This window comes from Melanotaenia boesemani, chromosome 18 (genome assembly GCF_017639745.1).
Source record: "Melanotaenia boesemani isolate fMelBoe1 chromosome 18, fMelBoe1.pri, whole genome shotgun sequence".
Classification (NCBI taxonomy): Eukaryota; Metazoa; Chordata; class Actinopteri; order Atheriniformes; family Melanotaeniidae; genus Melanotaenia; species Melanotaenia boesemani.
This window is the reverse complement of record NC_055699.1, coordinates 16701718-16726494: the sequence shown is the minus strand read 5'-3', so window position 1 is coordinate 16726494 and position 24777 is coordinate 16701718. Positions and strand designations below refer to the sequence as shown.

Genomic DNA, 24777 nt, shown 5'->3' with positions numbered 1-24777 from the left:
TTCTTTTCTTTTCTTTTCTTTTCTTTTTCCAGATTTATTTTCTGGTTCATTTTAATTTTCACTGCTATTTTTTCAAATAAAGGAAGTGTGGCTACATTACAGAGTCAGACAAAGTAGCACCAGCTAACAGTGTCCTTAGGCAAGGACACCCCCTAACCCCACGTTCCCCTGATGAATTCACTGATGTGCATCATACGAAGATACTCCTACTGTAGGCATATCTGTTTAAATTAGAGTATTTATATCCAGGCTATTTCTGATTCAGAGGTTGCGCTGTTTTTGTTTTGTTTTTATTGGCCAGCTGTTGAATTAGAGAAGGCAGGGTTAGCATTAAAGACAGTAAATGAAATTGTAAAGGTAAAAGGTTTATTAAACAAAAAAAAAAAAGAGAAAAAAACAAAAAACAGGAGGCTAAAAGTAAAAGAACACAATCTTAAAACAAACGACAAAGAAACTCAAATCCAAAAAATTCCAACAAAAGTAATATACCATTAGAATAGGATATAATAGAACTTTATTGTTATTGCAACAAGTGCAACAATATTACAAAGCCCTCTAGTAAGTGCAAAACAGAATAAAATATAATCAATAGAATAATTGCAACAATCATAATAAATAAGATAAAATACAACGTATAGTACTTAAGCGGAATTCCAGTAAAAATACGATAAAATAAAGTAAAACTATACAGAATATAATATATAATATATAATATATAATATATAATATAGATATTGCAATGACTGCGGTGTGACAGGAAGCTGTTGATCCCCAAGTTTACCCACCAGTTTGTGAGGGAGGAAGGTGTTGAACGGGGAACTGTAATCCACAAAGAGCATCTGTGTAGTTCCCCCGCTGCTCCAGGTGGGCCAGTGAGGGAAGGAACGTTGTGGCTACAGCATCCTCCATCGATCTGTTTGTAGGCAAACTGGCCGAGACTTTTGGGGAGTAGTGAGGTGATGTGACCCCGTACCAGCTTCTCAAAGCATTTCATCACTACCGCAGTGAGAGCTACTGGCCAATAGTTATTAAGGCTGGAGTTGTATTGCTTCTTATGCAGGGGGACAATGGTGGAGTACTTCAGGAAGGGTGGGACAATGGACTGAGACAGGGACTGGTTGAAGATCTTAGTGAGAACTCCAGCCAGCTGGTCAGAACAGTCCCTCAGCACCCGTCCAGAGACACCATCAGGTCCAGTGGCCTTCCATGGGTTGACTGCCCGCGGCATGCACCTCATGTCATGCTCTTTTAATGTGAGGTTGAAGCTGCTTTGAACCGCAGAGTGTGGTGTAGTTGGCTCCAGAGAGGTTATTCAGCTCCTGCCTGCTGTTGTTACTCTCCAGGTGTTCCTCAATCCTCCTCCTGTAGTCTGTCATGGCCTCTCTGATGCCTCTCTTCAGGTTGGCTTGAAGGCAGTGTTCCTTTCTTTAGGCAGCTGCTGTACCTTCTGGGTCATCCAGGGCTTCCTGTTGGGGTACACCTGGATGGTCTTGTCCACTGTGACATTATCTATGCAGTTTTTGATGTAGCATAAGACATTGTCTGTGGACACCCCCAGGTCTTGGTGTTCAAAATTGTCCCAGTTAGTTCTGTCTACGCAATCCTGCAGGTGCTCAGAGGCATCATCACGCCAAGTTGTTACTGTCTTTCTGGTTTTGGGAGCAGTTTTCCAGAGGGGGACATATACTGGGATCATAAGCAGGAACATGTGGTCTGACTGGCCAAGATGTGCTAGCTGTTTAGTCTTATAGCCTAGCCTATGTTGGAATATACCTTGTCCAGTGTATGCCACTGTATAATAGTCAATTAGCCACGTTAGCATTTGCATCAGGTGGAACGTAACTAACGGTCACAAACACCACTGTTAGCTCCCTCGGAAGATACACAGGCCTGCATTTAACCGTTACAAACGCCAGATTTGCGGAGCAGTGATTGTCCACTATCACTGTGTCAATACACCAGCTGTTGTTTTATGTACATGCACACATCCCCTCCTCTGCTCTTACCGAATTCCTTGGTTGTGTCCCGTCGATAGGCTTTATAGCTGGCTAGCTCCATAGCAGAGTCCGGAATGGATGAGGAGTGAAGCTATGATTCTGTGATTAAAACGATGCAACTGTCATTAACAGTGTTGTTAGTTGCTATCTGGAGGCTTAGATCATCCATCTTGTTGGCGAGAGATTGTGCATTAGTGAGAAAAATGCTAGGAAGCAGTGATTTGTGTGGTTATCTCTGGAGTTGGGCTAACACTCTGGCCCTGCAGCCCCACTTCTGCTTTCTCTCTCGACGCCACCTTCCCCTCCTGTCCGTGGGCATGGTGATCCACGAAGACCCAGGGGCTCATACCATGTTCGGCGGCATGTTATGTGTGTCAAAAAACATATATTTTTTTCCTTTTGCTCGACATCCTGTTCTATATGACGAAGTTTGTGGTGGCTGTAGATGTACTTATTTCTGTTTTTAAGGCATTTTTAAGGCATTTGCTGGGAGAGCAGTTTGCCGTAACCGTAGTGAGCGCCGCCATGGTAACAAAACATTATTAACAATCAAACCTAAGTCTTAAAGCTGTTCACAAAATCAAATTACAACAAAGACCCAAATTAATCTACCTGAGGCTTTTTCAAAGCCATCACAAAACAAGTCAACCTGGGACATAGTTCAACAAAACACACAACTCCAAGATCAAACTGTGTTACACAGACTACTATTACTAATCACTAAATCAGTGAGATATTAGCTTTTGAAATTAAATGTAACTTTTGTTATCATCAACATTTGTGTTTCTTATGTGTATCTTTGCTTTTAGGTTGAGGCATCTGGAGAGAAAGTAAAGAAGCAGAAGACTGAAATGGACCTGCTTTGTCAGCAGTTGAAAAGAGCCAATGATGAGGTGAAAGAGGCCAGTTTAAAAAACAAGGAGCAGAAAGAAACCATAGCAATCTTCAAACAAAAGTACACTACAGCAATAGACAAATTGCATAAGGTGCAAAGGCAGGTGGAACTCCTGGAAGAGGAACTACGATATTCACAGGAAAAGGTGGATGAGAGTTGACTGATATGTGAATAATGTAGTTGATAAAAAATTGCAGTTTCTCCTTCTTAGTTCCTTCTAATTGATTCTATTAGATTTAGATTTAACTTACAAGTTTCTCTCTTTAGTCCTGAGTCAGTCTAAAATCTAAAAATTTGCTTATTCAATATATCTAACTCGTAGCTCAAAGAGTCGCAATTAGCAACTCAGTTAGTGAAAGAAGATCTAGCTGAGCTGGAGCCGCAGTACCAGTTCAAGGTGAGCCAGTGGGAGAGCTCGCAGGAAGTTCTTGACCAGTTGATGGATGATCTCCAGGCCAATCAGAACGAACTAAGAGAGAGTCAGCAAAAAGTGGACCTCTTCAAGAGCCTTGCAGGATCCCTGCAGGAGCAGATCGACAAACTCAAACAGCAGGTTTGGACAAACATTCATTAGTTGCTACACTACGTGTGGATGCATAAGCCTTCATTGTTTAACTTTCTTTCAGGTTTATGCTTTTGGGTTATTCCTTTTGCAGTGTTTTCCTGCACTCTCATTTTCCTTTAATGTATTTACTTGATGCAATAGATGAAGCTGTGTGGAAAGTAAAGTGAAACAGACAGTTCAGAGGCGATTTCCTTTGCTATTTTAGATATTTTTAAGGATTCATACTTTTAAAATTTTTTCTCAAAAAGCATGCGTATTAAATGTATCAATAAATGTAGATTCACTCAGATAAATGTTTCTGCGTTCTTGCATGTGTACCAACAGTACAGTGTGAGTGCATAGTGCATGCCTGAGTATTTTTCTGTGTGTGTATGCGTCTTTGCATGCATTTTTATATGTGTGTACAAATGTGCATGTGGGCACTGGTGTGTGTCACTTAATCTTTTCTCCTTTTTCTTTCTGTTTTATATTTACTACGTCAGGCAACAAATGAATCATCTTTATTACGGAGAAATTTAATTTGGATGAACTTAACTGCTGCCGCCAAGGTCAGACGGGCAGAATGTCATTTTAATCCAATCAACTTTAATCTGTTGGTTATAAAAGAGTTAGGCTGTTGAAGAATGGCTGTATCTCAGGCCCTTTATTACACAGGCTAATGACTTTGATTGTGAGGCGCCTATCAAGAGGTTAGGAGTTCTTATGGAGACTCACGTCCTGCTAATTCGCTACCTCATGTCACTGTTGGGCTCAACTAACCCTAAAATCAGTAGTGCCTATATTCCCAGTTTACAAAAAAAAAAAAAAAAATTTTAGAAAAATGCTTTTAATAATTTATGACAATTACAAAATTAAGTGTAAAATTTATAGTGTTTAATGTTTTAGTGTTAATAGAAAAAAACATACACAGTGGGAGTGTGATATCTTAATTCTGCTTCCTTTCTGGTCTATTTGCATTCTGATCAGGGAGTATCTCCCTATAGCATAAAGATGAACAGCAGAGGACAAGTAAATTTCTTCCCGTTCCTACAAAGAAGTCTACTTTTGAATTACTTACATGATTTGCCTTCATAAAGCACTGTAGCTAATAGACTACGATTCAGGGTTGTGATATATTAAGCAATTTATTTTTAATAATGAACATAATGAATATAGACAGAGCTTTCAGTGGGAGAAAACAATGAGGTACTTTTTTTTTCTTTTCAAGGAGATATCCCTTAGTAATTTAAAGAATGATGGAGGTTTTGGTGTACATTTGCTCATTTTAGTTTCTCCAGAGGAAACTCATTGTTAATGTTGAGCTGGCTGTGTTGGTGTCTGGAACACCAAGGTCTTTCATCTCTGCAAATCAATACACAAATGAGTGTAACAATAGTGTATTTGCTTAATGGTATGTCAGTGTTATTGTCACTTCTTAAAAACCAAAATACTTAAACCAGTAGAATCTGTCTCAGATCATACATTGTTGTACAGGCCACCTGTTTCACTTGCTCTGTCTTTACTTATAGAAACTGATGGTGGAGGGTGACCTATGCGTCTATAAGCAGAGCCATTCTCATTCTGATGAGGACTATCTCTGTCTTTCCAGGCTCAAAGAACAGCTACAGAAGGTAAGGTCCTAGATGTATAGAATTAGACAATTTGCATCTAAACACTATGGAATGTAAAATTATTGCAACTATAATTGCATTACTTAGAGTTGTATTCATTGATTACAACTGGGATATACATTCACTGGCCCTTTTATTAGGTACATCTTACAAGTACCAGGTTGGACCCCCTTTTGTCTTTAAAACCACCGTAGTTCCTAATGGCCTAGATTTAACAAGCTGTTGGAAACATTTCTCAGAGATTTTGCTCCATATTGACATGACACATTACATTGCTGCAGATTTGTCAGCTTTACACCAGTGATGAGAATCTCTCTTTCCACCGCACATTCCAGAGGTGCTCTACTGGATTGAGATCTGGTAATTGTGGATGCCATCGGAGTGCAGTGAACTCATTCTTATATTCAGGAAACCACTTCGAGATGATTTGAGCTTAGTGACATGGTGCATTATCCTGATGAGAGTAGCTATCAGAAAATGGGTACATTATGGTTGAAGGGACAGACAGTGGTTAGCAACAAAAACCAGATAGGCTGTGCCGTTTAAATGATGCTCAGTGGGTACCTAGGGGCCCAAAGTGTGCCACGAAAACTCTCCCTCATCAATCAATCAATCAATCAAAACTTTATTTATAAAGCGCCTTTCGTACAAGATTGTGGCTCAAAGCGCCTTACATTTAAAAACATTCCCGTCCAATCACCCTCACCCCCCACCCCCTTACACGCACAAACACTCCTTCAAATTCAAAGTACATGATGCCAGGTGCAGATGGACAAATGAGGAAACCTCATCAGAAGGGGATCCATCTGCACCAAGGGTGGGACAGTATTCTGCCAAGTTTCTGCAACTGCAGGGACACAGGAGCACGGCGGCCCGGGGAGACCTGGATGAAACACCAGCCCCCACCGCCAAGACGTATGTCCCACCGCATCGATCAGCCACAGCCGGACACCACCCCCAGTACAGACGGACCCCCGTAGAGGAAACACTGGAAGGATCCAGAAACAATAAAAGGCAGTAAAAGAGCACTCAGTGTATAAAACGTCAGAAGTAATAAAACCAAATATTACGAAACTAATTAAGACTTAAATAACTGAATATCAACTAAAAGCTAAGCTGAATAGATGGGTCTTCAACCGAGTCTTAAAAACCTGAATGTTCTCTGCAACCCTGAGGTCCTCCGGCAGACTGTTCCACAGGTGAGGGCCGCGCCACTGGAACGACGCCTCCCCGTGGGTGTGTGTCCTGACCCTAGGAATGACTAAAAGTCTACTGCCGGAGGACCGCAGGGATCGCGAGGGTTCATAGGGTAAAAGCAAATCTGAGAGATAAGAAGGTCCAAGACCATTAAGACATTTAAAAACTAATAAAATGACCTTAAAATCGATCCTGAAGCACACAGGGAGCCAATGCAGTGATCGTAAAATGGGTGTAATATGGGCCCGCCTTCTGGTCTTTGTCAGGACACGTGCTGCTGAATTCTGAAGAAGTTGTAAACCTGAGATGGTTTTTTGGGGAAGACCAGAAAGCAGGGCATTACAGTAGTCAATACGACTTGTGATAAAAGCATGCATAAGCATCTCTGTGTTAGCCCGGGAGAGAATTGGGCGCACTCTGGCAATGTTTTTTAAATGATAAAAACCTATTTTGGTAATATTCTTAATATGGGGAATAAAAGTCAGCTCAGAGTCAAAAATCACGCCCAAGTTTTTTACTTGTGAAGATGGATTAAAAGACATTGATTGTAGTTTAGGTAAAAGTTTCTCTCTCTGGGCCCCAGGACCGATGACTAAAAACTCAGTTTTGGCCTGGTTAAGCTGGAGAAAGTTTTCTGCCATCCAGGATTTGATGTCCAAAATACAGTTAAAAAGAGCATCCATTGGCCTTGAGTCATCAGGAGACACGGAGATGTACAGCTGGGTGTCATCAGCATAGCTATGAAAGTTGACCCCATGTCTCCTGATGACCCCGCCAAGAGGGAGCATGTATAGATTAAAAAGCACTGGGCCCAAAACCGAACCCTGGGGCACACCACATGTGATCTCCCGGACCCTTCATCATTACTCCACTCCTCCCTGAGCCATCACCTTTGCCATGGTAGAGGGGTTTGTGTGTCCTGACGATCCTAGTAGCTATGTTTATGCCCCTGGTAGGGTCACCCATGGCAAAGAAGTGTCTAGGGGAAGGACCAGATGAAGCGCGGCTCAAAGTACCCCTATGATGACAACAAACCATGGACGCAGGTTTCCCTTGCCCGGAAGTGGGTCATCGGGGCCTCCTTCTGGAGCCAGGCCTGGAGATGGGGCACAAAGGCGAGCGCTTGGTGGCTGGGCCTTTGCCCATGGAGCCCGGTTAGGCTCAGCCTGAAAGGGTGACATGGGCCCCTCCACCCGTGGGCTCACCACCTGCAGGAGGGGCCATAGGGGTTGTGTGCAGTGAGCTGGGCGGCGGCCAAAGGCGGGGACCCTGGTGGTTTGATCCTCGGGTGCAGAAGCTAACTCTAGGGACGTGGAATGTCACCTCTCTGGCAGGGAAAGAGCCTGAGCTTGTGTGCAAGGTTGAGGGGTTCCAGCTTGATACAGTTGGACTCACCTCAACACACGGCTTGGGCTCTGGAACCACTGTCCTCGATAGGGGCTGGACCCTCTTCCATTCTGAAGTTGGTGACAGGCGCCGAGCAGGTGTGGGTATGCTCATTGCCCCCCAATTTGGTGCCTGTATGTTGGGCTTTACCTAGGTGGACGAGAGGGTATCCACCCTTTTTGGAGTCCTTGGAAGGGGTGTTGGAAAGCACTCCTTCCAGGGACTCCCTCGTTCTTCTGGGGGACTACTTTGCTTACGTGGGCTATGAGACCTGGAGGGGCGTCATTAGGAGGAATGGGTGGACACTCGGGTGAAGAGAGGGGCGGAGCTGTCAACTGATCACCACCTGGTGGTAAGTTGGCTCAGATGGTGGGGGAGGATGCCGGTCAGGCCTGACAGACCCAAGGGTGTTGTGAAGGTCTGCTGGGAATGTCTAGCGGAGTCATCTATCAGAAAGAGTTTTAACTCCCATCTTTGGCAGAGCTTACACCGTGTCCCGGGTTAGGCGGGACACATTGAGTCTGGGCTGTGTTCCGTGCATCTATTCTGTGCCACTGGTCTGTGTTTTGTGCCTCTATTGTTGAGACGGCCAGCTGGAGCTGTGCTGTGCTGTGCTGTGCTGTGCTGGAGCTGTGGCAGTAAGGTCGTCTGTGCCTGTTGTTGGTGGACACCCGCAGTAAGGGATGCCGTCAAGCTGTCGGGCCTGTTTGGCCTGTGGGACTCCAGAGGCAGCTGATGGGTATCTAAAGGCTAAGCAGAACGCAGCTTCGGTGGTCGCTACGGCAAAAACTCGGGCATGGGAGGAGTTTGGAGAGGCCATTGAGAATGACTTCTGAATGGCTTTGAGAAAATTCTGTTCCACAATCCGGTGGCTCAGGAGGGGAAAGCAGTGCTCCATCAACACTGTGTACAGTGGGGAGGGAGGGCTGCTGACCTCAACTCGGGACGTTGTGAGATGGTGGAGGGAATACTTTGAAGACCTTCTCAGTCCCACCAACACATCCGGGGACCCTGGTGTTGCTTCTCTCATCTCTGGGGCTGAGGTTGCTGAAGTGGTTAAAAAGCTCCTCAGTGGTGGGGCCCCAGGGGTGGATGAGGTCCGCCCAGAGTTCCTTGGGCTCTGGATGCTGTAGGCCTGTCTTGGCTGACATGCCTCTGCAGCATCGTGTGGACATCGGGAACAGTTCCCCTAGACTGGCAGACTGGGGTGGTGGTTGTCCTCTTCAAAAAGGGGGACTGGAGGGTTTGCTCCACCTAAAGGAGGATCACACTCCTCACCCTCCCTGGTAAGGTCTATTCAGGGGTGCTGGAGAAGAGAGTCTGTCAAATAGTCGAACCCCGGATTGAGGAGGAGCAGTGTGATTTTTGTCCCGGTCGTGGAACAGTGGACCAGTTCTACATGCTCTTCAGGATCTTGGAGGGGACATGGGACTTTGCTTAACCAGTCTACATGTGGTTTGTGGACTTGGAGAAGGCGTTCGACTGTGTCCCCCAGGGACTCCTGTGGGGGGTACTTCAGGAGTATGGAGTGCCGGACCCCCTTGTACGAGCTGTCCGGTCCCTATACGACTGGTGTCAGAGCTTGGTCTGCATTGCTGGCAGTAAATCAGAATCATTTTCAGTGAGGGTTGGACTTCGCCAAGGCTGCCCTTTGCCCTCATAGACTCTGTTCAGAACTTTTATGGACAGAATTTCTAGGCACAGCCAAGGCGTTGAGGGGATCTGGTTTGATGGCCTCAGGATTGCGTCTCTGCTTTTTGTGGATGATGTGGTTCCGTTGGCTTCATTGGGCCGCAATCTTCAGCTCTTACTGGACCAATTCACAGCCGAGTGTGAAGTGGCTGGGATGAGAATAAGCACCTCCAAATCTGAGACACGGTCCTCATCCGGAAAAGGGTGGAGTGCTTTCTCTGGGCCGGGAATGAGGTCCTGCCCCAAGTGGAGGAGTTCACGTATCTTGGGGTCTTGTTCACAAGTGAGAGAAGGATGGAGCGGGAGACAGGTGGATCGGTGCAGCATCTGCAGTGATGCAGACTCTGCATCGGTTTGTCGTGGTGAAGAAATAGCTCAGCCAAAAGGAAAAGCTCTCGAATTACTGAACAATCTATGTTCCTACCTTCACCTATGGTTACAAGCAGCCAAGTTTTCTCTGCAGGGTGGCCAGGCTCTCCCTTAGAGATAGTGTGAGAAGCCCCGTGATCTGGGAGGGGCTCAGAGTAGAGTCGATGCTCCTCCGCATCGAGAGGAGCCAGATGAGGTAGCTCGGCATCTGGTCAGGATGCCTCCTGGACGCCTCCCTGGTGAGGTGTTCCAGGCATATCCCACCGGAAGGAGGCCCCAGGGAAGACCCAGGACAAGCTGGACTACATCTCTTGGCTGGCCTTGGATAAGCGGCAGAAAATGGTTGGCTGGATGGATGGATCATTACTCCACCAACAGCAATAGATCTATGCTTTTATGATGTTTACTCCAAATTCTGACCCTACTATCTGAATGTTGCTGCTAAAATTTAGACTCATTGACCAGGCAATGCTTTTCTAATCTTATATTCAATTAAACAGGTAAATCTAAGATCTATACTCTAGTTTACAAACGTGTTTCTTTAGTAGATTAGAAAATCTTAAAAATATAAATAAAAATTTGAATTTTTATGATAAAAAAAAGGTTCCTGGCACCCACATTTTTTGGTGTTTATCTGTATTTTTGTGTGTTTCAGTGCTGCACTGAGCAAGTTGAACACCTCACAGAGTGTGAAAAGGCTATTCTAAAGATGAAGTCAGAGCTGGCCAGACAGTAATAACAGAGTCTATAAAACTCTCATTCTCCTGTGCTGATCCTTGTGTCTGTCCTTGTCTCTCCTCTCTTGCCCTTCTCATCTTCCTCCACCCCTAACTCACTCATTCTCTTAACTGTCCACTTAGCTAAGGCCAAACAGTGGGCTGTAGGAGAAATTTAGTACAGTGCATGCAAATAACTTTTTCTAATTAAGGCAGTTGTCTGGTTTGATGACTTTAACACTGTAATAATTCATCACACAGACGTTCACTCTCCTTATAGAACACAGGAGAAAGAGGATCTGAAGCAGATTTTTGCAGCATCTCAACACACACACCTAAGCAATCGCACCTAGCTAGCTGGAACAGGAAGTGACACATTTGAAAAAGGAAATAATGAGCTTAGAGGTTAAGCTTGCTGCCACACAAAAGGTATGAAAGTAATAATGAATTTAGAGAGAGTCACTAATATTGTATGTTCTACTTCTGATTCAATTCAGAAATGTCCTCCATTGTACTTATTTGTTGGAGAAAAGTTTGTCAGCAGATTGCAATGTAGGGATGTAAACCAAAGAAGAAGTAATGTAATAACAGTGTAAACTGCATTTTGTCAAATCACACAGAATCAAACAAGAAATGGAAGATAGTGTAGAGAAGATCACCAAATAAGAGTATTTTAACCAGCAAAAACTTTGGTTTGCCACAAAATACATTAACCATTTAGACAATTAATTCAGTTGTAGATTAGTATATATAAAATGTATGTGATCACCTTATAATGAGAACAGTTTATTGAATAATTCTCCCCTTACTCTCAAACAATTGCTCTAAGCACCAGAGAGATATCAGGAAATCAGATGAGCAAAGTAAGTGAATTGCATTTCCGAATCACTATTAATTGCTGTGTAGCTCAGAGTACTAAATAAGTATTTAAAGTTTCTATTGTTATTTAAGTTACTGTCGTCTTAGATAATGCAGTCTGTGGTTAGAAACTACAGTAAAAGATCATGCAACCGATTCTCCCTCTAGGTATGTTTTCTACTGCAAACTGTGAGTGGGCATATCCTGAAATAGGTGTGACCTGAAGTGGGTGTAAGCTGAAATCTTGTGCAGTGTGCAGATGGATACTGTTGTGAATGTTTCTTATGCATGCTGAGAACATGATTTGAAAACCCAATTCAAGTTTCCACAGAAGTGCTTCAACTACTGTCATGGGCACCACACACCAACCCTCGTGTGATTGTCCTGTGATTGCCTGGCAGAAACAAATTGCTTTGCCATTAATTAAAGCACCAAACGGTGCCAAGGCTGGTAAAATTGACTCCAATTAAGAGCTCAATGGGACACTAAATATTCAAATTACTCAAAGTGGTAACTGTAGCCTGGCAGAGTGCCAACATTACTGGCAGTCTTGGACATATGTGTGTGTGTGTGTGTGTGTGTCATAGCCTTTTATGCATAAGCGATAATGTTTGATAAGGTCACTTTACACATTCATTTTTTGTGTTGCATGTTATTCTTACCAAGATCACATTCATGCACACATAAATTTAATTTTATAAACACACAAACCCAACTGTGGTGTTTCCACTTGCTGTCAGGTCTGGCCCATTCATGCAGCCATCTTCCCTGTGGAATAACACATAATGAGTCTATGTCATGTAGAGACATAGAAGTTGAAGGCTACAGCTACATTCATCACATGCATTATGCATATACGCATTATTAATCATTATCATTATGCAAATACACATAATTATACAAGAGCTAATGATTTACATGAATGCTTAGTCATGCATATTCTGTCTGAGCTCAGGTCGATTTACAGTAAAAGGCTTTTGAAGGAAACTGAAAGATAATGCATTAAGATAATAATGTTTAGTTGATAATAACGTTGTTGTGCTACTACATAAATGTTTTGTCTTGATGTCTTTGTTAAAATTTATTTCTAAAGAGAATCATAAATAAACTAAGAAAGGCAGCAAGCGCTGAAAGCTCAACCAACATTCATATTCAATAATACATGTCTACATATCATATAGTATGTTACATTTTTAGGCACTTTGCAAGATGCAGACACAAACGATACAATATACAATGCCGATGCAAACAATTCAAACAAGATTTTTGATATTTACTTATGCATACTCTCTGCCTTATTTCTTTTTATCTGTAATTCTAAGGCAAATATGTAGGGAAAATTTCACTTGGATGACTGCAAATTGAAAGCTTTTGCAAAAATCACATAAGTAATAGGACAAGACATTTTTAAGAGTTGATTTGAGGCCAAATGTGGAGAGCGTTCTAAACCGTTTTTTTTAGCACACTTCGTCTGAGCAGGGCCACAAACACCACACATGCATGTGTCGTTCATTCCTTTCTAATCTTCTTTCTTTTTCATGCTGAAGGTCAACATGATGCTCCTCAAGCAGGCAGAGGAGCACCTGAAGGAGGCTAAACAAGAGTCTGTAAGGAGGAGTAAGGAGGTGAATATACAGAGAGGAGAGGTGCAGAGACTCCAGGAGGAGTTACAGTTGGACAAGGACAAGATGAGGAGTGCCATTAGAGAGAACCAGAGCCTGAGAACACACAGCAGGCAACTGAGGAAAGAGCTGGATCAGCTATACAGCAAGCACCAAGTTGCAGGTAGCTATCAGCTTTAGTTACTCTTTAGTTATTATTAATCAGTTATATTACTTATTTTGCAGACTTTTTTGACCATTTATACCATTATATACAAATACAAATAAACCTGGATTACACCAGTTCTCATCTTGTTTTAGTTTACAAACAGCCCAATAAGAACAGCTCTTGGCTCATTGTTTGATTCTTTACTACTGTTTTTAGCTGTGTGTGAACCTCTTCCTGCTGCTGAACCTTTAGGCAGCATTTTCCATCTGAAGTCAACTGCATACTAGAGCAGCTACAACAGACAGTGTGTCCTGCTTCTTGTGGCAGAGCCAGCAACACAGCAGTTAGCTAAAATCAGCTAACACAGTGGCAATTCAGTTGCTAGATGTCCACATGCAGTGTCCCCTCAGTCATTCACACACACTGTAGATAGAGGCTTGCTTTAATGGCAGACCGCTTTAGCTGTATGGTAATGATCTAGTTTATGTGTGAGTGCGTACTTGTGTGGATGTGTTCAACGGTGGCCTTTGTAGTAGTGTGTCAGTGCAAGAATGGTGATGCTTGGGTCTCTCTGGGCACAGAAATGTCTCATTAAGAATTAACGTACATATCTACGGTCACGCCAGGCAAACACCTCACGAACGCACGCTCACAGTCATTTCTTCCAACTCCCACTGCTTTAATTAGCACATACACACTGGTTCTCTAAGGTACAAACACAGACACACACACACACAATCACCTATTGTCCGCAGAGAGATGAATCTGAGGTCTCTGTCTGTGGCAGACAGTGGCTGGCTTGCTCAGTGAACAGTGCTCATTAACAAGATAGAGACAGAAGGACAACGCTGTGTAGCTTGGCCTTTGTCTGTGATCAAAACGCATTCCCTCAACTCTCCTCTCCACACAAAACCACATATTATTCAGCTTTTACCTTTAGCAAATACAGTCCACAAATGTAGGGCCTATTGTAATGACTTAAGAAGAATAAAGATGCATTATTATAACAAAAGGGACATTGTTTACCTGGATATAGCAGTGGTCTGAATAAACTGGGTGAGGAGGCAGCTTGAGAAATTACTGTCATGAACAAAGGGCCTTTTTATTAACTGGACTCCTTGTTGTGGTTCTGTCTGTATTATGAAAACATTGCATTGAGTGGTGATAACTGGAGATCTGTTTTAGGATAAAGTGGATTGTGAAAATGAACAGATAAAAATGCAGATTTTTCCAAAAGACTATGGACAAGCTCAGATAGATTTAAGCACATCTCATCACCAGAAAATGGATCATTATAAGCACCCATTCTAGACATTCTTACTTTATATATTTTACTAGCATGCTTAACTGTTGTATTATGTTACAATGTTATATTATGGTAATTATTCATAACGATGTATAAAAATGCAATCAAGTAACCACCAATATCAGATTTAAAATAAAATAAAACAGGTAATTGCTCTTAGTAAACTGCTTTATGGTGTAAAGTGTAGCATTTACAGCAGGTTTAGATAGACGGATGTTACATCAGGAGGCTTCTATGGTCGGATAGAAAGACACAAAGAGAAGAGAAGTGAGTTTTTTAACCAGGAAAGTGTCACATAGATGAGAATGAAGTGTCTGAAGGCAGCTGGACTCAATCATACTGTGTCAGGGTGGGCTTGAGAGACTGGAAAGAAGGGAGTGATCAGAAAAGAGAAAAAACGTTCTTAAATATGGTGTATTGCTGTATGTGTCAGATTAACTGTCAGTCACATATGGCTCTTGGGGTATGCTTGAGTGTCTGTCTATGCTGCATACTAGTGTGCACATGTATAATATATTGTATGCATAGTGAGTGAAATACAATGCGTTTAAAAGTGTCAGTGAGCAGGAGTGTTGTCATTTTCTCCTGTGCAGAAATTCATAAGCGCCTATTTATAAACATTTAGACAAAGATGGATCCTTAAGATGTTCAAATATCACTAATAGTGTCATCTTACATGTTAAATAAGATGTCTTGTGAGGTCGGCTGCATGACAGCAAATGAAATAACAGCATAACAAAAACTCCTTATCCTTATTTCCACAAAAACAGAAATGGGATCTTACCACCCCTCTGTGCTGCTGATATGCATCTGCCTAAAGATGATGAAATCATTATGTGTGAATATGTGTGTGTGTGAGTGTGCTGATATCCAATCTGGATCCCTGGACACACACATGCATAGGCCTCTCTCCTCCAATTCACCTCTATTACTAGCTATAATCCCATTTCACACTCTATCGATCCCCAAAACTGTTGTTCACCGGAACCAGCAGCAAACACTGGCATTTCTCCCCATCATTTCACCACTATTGTTCTTTATTACACAAAGAAGCTGCCCCCCACCCCTTGTCTTAGAGCTAACTCAGCCCAGCTGAAATATGAATTATAAATGTATGGCTAATAAAAGGGAAGGCATGGGGGGAGAAAAAGGGGGAGAGTTAGAGATAGAGAGAAGTGGTTGGTAGAAACATCAGAGAAAATGACTCCTTTACAAGAGTCTATTGATCAGTTTCTATCAAAGGGGGATGTCAGACATGAGATTACCTGGCAGTTTGAGCATTAGGTGCCGTGTGTTATAGCCCCGGGCCCTTGTACCGCTGCCAGAGGATTGTAAATAAAGCGGAGAGGAGAGAGCAAGAGGGGAGTGTGATGGGGTGTAAGTGTGTGTGAGTTTAAGAATCTGTGTGTGAGTGTTAGTCTTTGTGAGTCACTGTTGTGTGCATATTAGTGTTTCTTTTCTTGCGGTGTATTTGTGTGCATGACAGTGTGCGGCTGTGCGCCTGCACCTTTTGGCTTATACCCAAAAGCAGTGTTGCAAGTCTATGAAACTTCAGAAAGAGAGAGAAAGAGTCTTGGGAGGCTTTGGGACGTCTCGGGGGAGCACCTTACCCAGTTACGAATCCCCCAACAAAGCCAAAGGAAGCTCCCATGAAGCCTTATGAAGCTTTTATGAGGGCCAGGCAGGGCCCAGCCCAGCCCCAACCACTGATTCAGGGTTAGCAAGGTTTTCATCCTTCTCATGTTAAAGGTTAGCTGAGAGAACAGGGTAATCTGACCGCAGATCTGTGATTATACCGCTGATGCTGTATGATGGGCTTTGAAGCGCACACGAAAGGCGTTGAGAGGGAGAGATTGAGAGAGAGTTAGATTATGGACTAATATCATGCTATAAGTTGTGAAGCCAGAATAAAAGGGTCAAGAAAGTCTTAGACTGGGCATACTGAAGATCTTAGATTGTGGACTACTGTCATAACTTCACCTATGAAGCCACTAAAAACAGATTGTAAAACACCCCAGACTTGACAGTGTGGATGGCTGTTCTTCTTTAAGATAATAAGAAGTGTTGAAAAATCCACAATCCTCAGCAGATCCGGGTTTTATGTGGAAAATTTTGTCAGTATTTGGCCATCAATCCCTGCTAAGCTAAACATACCCTTCACCTAATAATCTGTTTGTCTAAAGTTAGCACTCAGTTTAGTTCTCTGGCCATATATATATATATATATATATATATATATATATATATATATATATATATATATATATATATATATGTGTGTGTGTGTGTGTGTGTGTGTGTGTGTGTCTGTGTGTCTGTGTGTGTACATTAAGTACATTAAGTGTGTTTGGGTGGAAATATGACAGTTTGTGTAAACGATCATTCTGTGCAGCTAATTGCTTTCTCTGTGGCCTCCCCTGGTGGGAGATGTCACTAAGGTCACTTCAAGACTTATGCCTTGAATATGAATTTGATCCCCATCTCAAGTTTTCACATTTCTGCTTTATTGATTATTGAGATTCATAGTAAACCTTCACCTTGAGGTTCAGTAAAAAATCACCAAGGTAGGGCATGTACACACACACACACACACACACACAAGAAGTGTTTGTGCGTCATAAAATATTTAGAAATTCCAGATGCAGCTTAAATTTTCCAAGGGATTCAATTTAAACACTTTAATGCTACAATACCATAAATTTTTGTTAGTTCTATTAAATGTATTAAATGTATATTTTCTTCTTTTTTTTGTATATATATTTTTGTATTTATATGTATCTGTATATATATATACATATATATATATATATATATATGTATATTTATATTTATATGTATGTATTTATATGTATACATACACACACACACACACACACACACACACACACACACACACACACATATATATATATATATATATATATATATATATATATATATATATATCCCACCACTATTGTCACAGCACTTTGTGTAGTCTTAAAAGCATTAGAGAAATTCACTTAACATTTTCTCTATTTCTATTTGTCTCAGTCAAACAGCCATGCACACAATCAAAGTCAAGGTCCGTCCTGTAAATATTCAACACACGCATGCGCACACACACACACACACACACACCCACACACACATACACATATCCCCAAACACACCCCTTCATATTCAGTGGGCACATGCTCTCTATATTCACTAGCCTTGGCCACCGATGGTTGACAGTTTATGTTATATTCAATGAATACTGAATTTAGTGAAAAGGTTTTAGGAGCTATGAAGAAACATTGACTCACAAAACAGCACAGAGAACAAAAAAGGGGGGAATGGGGCAAATCTTAAAAATTTCAATTCAAACTGAAAATGACCTGCAAAACAAAACCTAACGAAGAAACTTGACTTGTGGTTTATTATGTACCCACTCAATATGCTAAACTACTAAGTGTAGGACAATGGGGTTTTATTGCATGTAGACGGAGGAGGAGACGGCTGAAAAGGGAATGTGATTGAAGGGCTGCAGTCAGGAGTATGAGCTCAAGAGGCCTGCTCAAGGTAAAGAGTGCCATCTATTGACTGAATCAGAGAGTGTTCCTTTTGTCTCTCAACAAAAGAGCTGTATCCACGTCGAACTGTAAGCAGCGCAGTACGTTTATTCCTCCTTTCTCCACCTCTGAAAGGCATTCAGCACTTCTTCTGTAGCAGAGTTCTTCATTTGCACTGAAGGTGACTCGCAGTTCACTCGTGCTGAACTTGACAAGAACTAATAATTACCTTTGTGTATGCATAATTTGTAAATCCTTCATTCAGCCTTGATCTGCAGGAAGATGTAAGACTATGTATGTCTCTATTCATGCTATGCATTTGTTGCTTTAGATATATTCAAACACAAAGCCAAGCTGACCTCAAGAGCCATCTGAGACTGTTTTATTAAAATCATTTATTATGAATGTTTCTTTTTCTGTCATATGGCCATTTGAATTAGGTCTGCTCGCTAATGGATTTTAACTGAGTGTCTGAAGCGAACTGTTGCACTTTATCTCACACTTTTCTCCCCCTCTGTCGTCTCCCTCTGTCTCCTGTTCAGTGGAGGAGTTGGCAGCTCATGCAGGGGAGGCGAGGCGGATGGAGGGATGCCTGAATGACGGGAAGCAAGCGGAGGGGAAAATGAGGTAAGATGGGAGAGAAGGAAAACGGGAAAGTAGCATCCTCTCCCATCCCGTTTCCCATGCTCCCCAATGTGAGCTCCGTAATCAAAAACATTTAGATTATTTTTTATGTGCAGCGTACAGTAGGCTTTTTAACCAAACATGTGTTGAACAGAACCACACTCAGCTCTAACTTTATGGTCAGCCACACAAGACATGGAAATCACTTTATTTGTATCCATTCCTTCACAAATCTAACAGCAATATTAAAATACGGTGAGAAAACAGATGTTAGGTCACAGAGTTCAGAGTTCGGGGTTGAGACCCCTGGTTGACCCCCTTGTGTTACCAGAGCTGCGGCGATGACATCAGCAAGCATGCAGCGCCCAGTAGAGTGTGTGTTTGTGTGCGTCTGTTTGTGAGCACATAGCTGCGGTTGTGGCTTTGGCTTCGACATGACCTCACTGCAACAGTCTCCGTCTCAGGGAGTTTGTTGGTTAAGTTGAGCTGTGGAACATTTTCATCCTCAACCGACAATTTAAAACTCAGTATGGAGACTTTATAGGCGACATTCTGAATTATTACATTTTATTACATTTAAACCAATTTTAGGTACTGGATGGTAAAACAATCGCTGTGTCTGCATATTAAATCCATTTGCAGAATCATGCTGTTTACTGTTAACCCAGTATTATCTAATAACTGCAAAGACATGAAAGGTTTTTAAGCAACAACACCATACTAATGGCTTCCATCTGTGCTGTGGGAAATCCCCTCCTTTCTCCACAGGATGCCTCTTCTCTTTCTATCCTTTCTCTCTCCCTCTCTGTTCATCCTATCATATGTTCTCTCCATGGACCAATCTATCAGGCATTTTCTTTCCTTTTTGTTTAGGCTGTCTGGATCTACTTCAGCTTTTACTACAACCAAGTTACTCTATTACAACTGGTTTTAAAGTTGCTGCTGTAACAGTAACAAATCTGGCTGTTGTGTCACGTTTTTTAAATATATTTTAGGATATATAATCATATTGCATCTCCTCTTCTTCTGATCTTTAAGATTTTTATCCCTGCATAAATAATAAGATTTAATCTTTAGGTTTATAAGGAATACTTTCCCAATTGCTCATTATATATATATATATATATATATACACACACACACACGCACACATCAAGAGAAAGAGCGAGAGAGAGAGAGACAGAGGTTTAGAGTCTATTTTAAAGCCAAAAATTTCTTAAATCGTTCAAAAGCATCTGAAAAAAAAAAACAATGTAAGCAGAAAGATATAACGTAAAGGATAATTACATCAAATTTTGTACCAATTCAAATCCATAATAAAGTGACCTCTTAATTTTTTGGCATTTAGTAAATCCCACATTACATAGTATTTTTTTTCTTCTTTTTTTCTTTAACTATAAAATTCATAATATTGTAACTTTAAATCACGTAACCAAAGCTGTAGCCTGTAAAATTGCCCACATATTCCTTTTACAATTCATAAACTTGCAATTTCTCATTTTTATATTGGCTCATAAGGTACAGCGCGGGTCAAGGGTGGGGGTGGTTTGTTTTGAAGTGTGTGTGCGTGTGTGTATGTGCATGCAAAGGGCCAGTGGGGGTGTCGAGGCTTGAGAGCGGCCAAAGCGAGGCTGTGGATGGAGGTTTGTGGAAATGGTAATCATTTGTCGTATTGATTCCGCTGTAGCCGGGGCAGCCGGCGCGCACAAACCCGCTCACACACGTGTGCGCACACGCTCATAGACACAAACCGACTCGCATACACACAGACGCACAGTTGTGTGGCAGAAATAGACCCCTCCATATTGATCCCCTTCACATTCCCTTAGCTTGGCTGCCACACACTCACACACAAATACACTCACACATTAATGGGCCAGCTTTAACACTTAATAGCTGAGTGACACACACTCGGGCCTGCTTTTAGGAAGATTATTGTAAATAAGTAATGTCAAATGCATGTGAATGTGCACATTAATCAAAAGAAAAGTATCTAAATATGTAAAAAATGACAACAATAGTCACGTATTTATGTTTTGGACAGATTAGCTGTATTTTAGGATGATAATGTTTTTGTTTGTCTCTGCAGGTCGGTGGCTGTGAGGCTGCAGAAGGAGATGGCAGAGCTCAGAGACAACCTTCAGCAGGCTGTTGATCACAAACTCAAGGCAGAAAGAGAAAAAGAGACGGCTCAGGAGCTGGTAAATGATTTGTTTGTTTAAAGAACTTGGAAAGTTGTGTTTCTCACCTGGATAGTAAGAAGACATTTCAGTCAAATGCTTTATATTCTTATAGAAATCTTTACTACTAACTCCACTTTATATTTTTAATGTGTTTGTCTAGTCTTTCTGTACTGCAGCTGTTGACCCAACCCTTCTCGAGTCAAATATTTGGGCCCAGATTACTGTACTACATAACATAAATATGAATATTAATGAACATTCTCTCCCCTTTGTGCTCTCCTTCCATTCACTCCAAGGTCTTCCTTACCTTTCCACCTTACCTTTCCAACCCTCCCTGCAGCCCCCCCCTTACCTTTTTGATGATTAGTGGCATATATCCGGTGCTAGAGCCCGGATTATCTTGTCTAAGAGAGGGAGGGGTGTGCGCGGGACCTAAACCTAGCAAGGTGATTTGGAGCTTTAATTCCTGGGTGTAATATTCCCTGATATTCCCTAATGTTCTGGCAGGGAGCGAGGTGGAATCTCAGGGGAGAGCGGTTGTCAGAGCTGAGCCGCTGCTGTACAAAGGCAGAATGGATAATTAAGGGTAAAGGCAGAATGAGGAAGTGATGTTCACTTACATTTCTAGAACTTTGAATTCTGTCTTAAGCTTTCTTTCTCTGTGATGGTCTCTCAGATCTTGATTCTGCATTTTGCTTAATATCTTCCCTCCATATTCTGCAAATGTTTCTTTCTTCTCCCGTCTCCCTAACTGCCTCCTCTATTATTTCTGCCATATTCTTTTTAACTCACGCTTCTCTGTCTTTCCCTTTTCTCATTTCTTTCTCCTTCTCACACTTACCTTACTATTCTTTACTCTGGCCTTGTGAATAATGCAACCCACATGCTCAGCTCTCCTTTTTTCTTAGTGCACCAGGGTTTGACGACTGTGATTGCCCAGGGCCAGTAAGACACCAGCTGAGGCTAGCTGATTGGTCAGTCAGTAGTCAAGTCAGTGTCCACAAAGAGTTCTTCAACTATTTCACGACTGTTAAAAATCCTTTCATCTCTGCCTTTGCAGAGCGACTGGCCCTCTTTTCTTTGTTGCCTGTGATCAAAAATGTTTCATGACATGTCAGAGTTTGTCAGGAGTCTCTCACGCCAGAGAGCTGCATAACACAGCGTGTAGATTATTACACGAATAAAGTAAAGGTGTGTTCCTTCAATATTCAAAGCAGCAATGGTAGGAGTCAGTGGTTTTGAATTGTTGATATGCTTGGAAAATCAATGTTAAATTATTAATGAGAATGTTTTTTCATAAAGTGTGGCAATGGCACAGTTTTTGGCACTGCTGCAAGACAGAAAAAAATAAAGTGAGTAAGAACTTGCTGTCTGGGTGGAAGCTTTCCATGTGGAGGTTGGTCCTTTTCTCTGTAATGGCATCAACTTTCTCCAGGTGCTCCTGTAATGGACTGACTGGTGTAAAGACAGTCATGAACTTGATGTTCCACTAGGGCCCAGTACTACTTTGAACTGGAGAGGCAGTTCTTGTTCATAGCAAACACAAAAAAAGTGTTAACAACATGAACCTACCAGCACCTCTAAAGCTCACTCATTCACATGCTGTATCCAACTGGTTTCCATCCATAAAAATAGCAAAACATGAAAATGACAAGGTTCAGTTTCCTCATGGTTACGTGTGGCCTAGCTTTTTGGAGGGACTCCACATAATTTTATATTTGTACATTTGTCTGGAACCTTCAAAGCTCAGTTTTATGCACGGAGATCAAAAAGCCTCCAGGCCCGATTGGACAGACCCCTAACTGATTGGACCATAACGTGTAACATAGCTGTTAAATATAAGCTGATTGCAGCATGATGGAAGAGAAGAAACTGTTTTTTGAATACCTATTTAAGAGCAGATTCAAAAATATTTCTACATCAATGGGTTGAATCTTCTTTGCTTATGAGTGTGCCTCAGTAGCAAACACTTAGAATCATAATGTATCAAAAATCTTTGCATACAACCTAGCCTCTTAAGAGGGAAACATTAGTTATTGTCCAAGCTCAGGCAAGGCAGTAAAATGTTTCTCCTTGTGTCCAGACTTACTGCAATAAGCAGAGCTTACAGGCTGCTGTAGCCTTACATAAAGTGCTGTAATAATAAAGCATTTGATGAAAGAATTTGTCTACTTTTAACCAGTCTTCCAGATGTGTTGATGGACAGATCCTGACATCATACATTTGTTCTTATTTTGCTTTTGCTTTTTCCAAATTCTGGATTATCTTCGCGCCAATATTTGCAGATTTACACGTTTTAATGTTTACAGAAGACAAGCCTCTTTGAAAAGCCTAAGTTCTAACTGTTTGTCACTTTTGGTGCTGTAATTCCTAATTAGTCCATGCAAGGTTGCATTTTTTATTTTTAAATATAAAACATTTTCGTGACAGGCAGATAACTTTTCATGTCTTTTATATAGGGATGTGCAAGACAAATATATATATATATATATATATATATATATATATATTCTTTTACCCCAAAGTATTGGTTTTGGCAGGACCCTCAAACACGGTAGCTTGCCAGAAAAAGAGCGGCAAAAATGAGACCTTTATGTTTTCAGCCGGATCATCAGTTTTATCAGAGTTTCTTTATCGATATCAGCTGTTTAACTTCATTTGTCAACATCTTGTATTTTTATGACAGATATTGTCATCATGTGATTATGTGTAGATGGTTGGTGAGATGGTGCTGAATTACTTCTGCAGTATGATTTGGAACATGGTAAAGAAGATGCAAAAAACACATAGAAGTACATTACATGCTGCATTTACTGACCCTTGGACATCTGATGTTTACCCAGGGGAAGGTCAGTTAACACTGACATGTTTTATGTTTGTTTAGAGTCGTGTTGGGTTTTCCCCTTGTGTATTATGTTTTGCTTTCTGCTTCCTGTTCATTTGTACACCTGGTTTAATCATCACATTCACTTCACCTGTTCCCTATTTATACCCTTTGGTTTCAGTTTTCCTTTATCAAATCATCTGTTCTGAGTTAGTGTGAGTGGTTTTATATATATATATATATGTGTGTGTGTTTGTGTGTGTGTGTAATTTTTTTTTCTAAAAAGAAAGTTCATTAAGTGTGAACTGTACTTCTTGGCACTAAAATAACGGGAAATATGTGGAGTTTTTTATTATTTATGCGTTATTATGCTGTTATTCTAATGGTCGGCTCAAATTGCGCTGCATGTGGCCCCTGAACTAAAATAAAGTTGACAACCCTGCTTTAAATGATTCATCCCATTAATCATGTGTTCTTGTTTGTAATAACTTTTGGAAGTGAGTATGTTTACTTCTGTCTACATCTTTGCGTATAATAGATGTTCTCAATGGCTGGCTCCTCTACAGGTACACAATTTTACATTTCTTCCTTGCACTGCAGCCATCCTCCATCATGTCAACAACAGATGAGGTTTTCAATGAATTTGACTCTAAACAGTGTTTAAACACCAGTGTGATGGCCGTTGTGACTATAACTCCTTCATTAGGTCCCAATCTCTGTTATTGACACACAGAAGATGAATTATCCACTGGTGAAAAAAATCAAAGGCTTTAAAATGGTAAATGGTACACTACAGTGGCCTATAGAGGAAATCTATATTACAAATTGCCTTGGTGCACAGAAGCTGAACCTCAGATAGCTCTGTTTTGTGCCTGTCTTTGTATGCACTATGTTTACTGTGTGTGGGTGTGTGTGGCATGCTTTTCATGCAGCTTTCTGTTTTTTGGGGTTGTTTAGTTAATCTTGGAAAAGGATTTGTATGTTGTCTAACAGTCAGTTTTGTGTTTACATGTATGCCGCTTTGCACCCGCAGACACAAACACACACTTTTGCACACACTTCTCTCAGCCATATTCCTCTGCATGAGTCCAGTTCAAATACAAGTCATGGTAAACATGAGGCCTGTTTTTGTGACTGATCGTATCATCCCCCTCTCCTCCTTCTCCCTCACTCTCTCTCTTTGCCACACACACACTCACACAATCATACTCATTAGTGTGTTTACCTCAGCGTCCTTTAGCATGGGGTAAAA

At 41.5% G+C, this 24777-nt stretch overlaps 1 protein-coding gene across 8 annotated transcripts in view; it reads left to right on the top strand.

Annotated features, from left to right (window-relative positions):
• LOC121629120 (early endosome antigen 1-like) overlaps positions 1-24777 on the top strand; it is a 118475-nt gene that overhangs the window by 68146 nt on the left and 25552 nt on the right. For 7 of the 8 annotated variants that reach the window (XM_041968675.1, XM_041968673.1, XM_041968681.1 and 4 more), the window contains 7 exons: positions 2807-3037; positions 3215-3445; positions 3940-4005; positions 4966-5067; positions 12833-13070; positions 18437-18521; positions 20608-20719. In XM_041968675.1, the coding sequence (XP_041824609.1) occupies positions 2807-3037; positions 3215-3445; positions 3940-4005; positions 4966-5067; positions 12833-13070; positions 18437-18521; positions 20608-20719 (1065 nt within the window). The remainder of the gene's footprint in view (positions 1-2806; positions 3038-3214; positions 3446-3939; positions 4006-4965; positions 5068-12832; positions 13071-18436; positions 18522-20607; positions 20720-24777) is intronic. The other variant, XM_041968674.1, reaches the window with a different exon arrangement.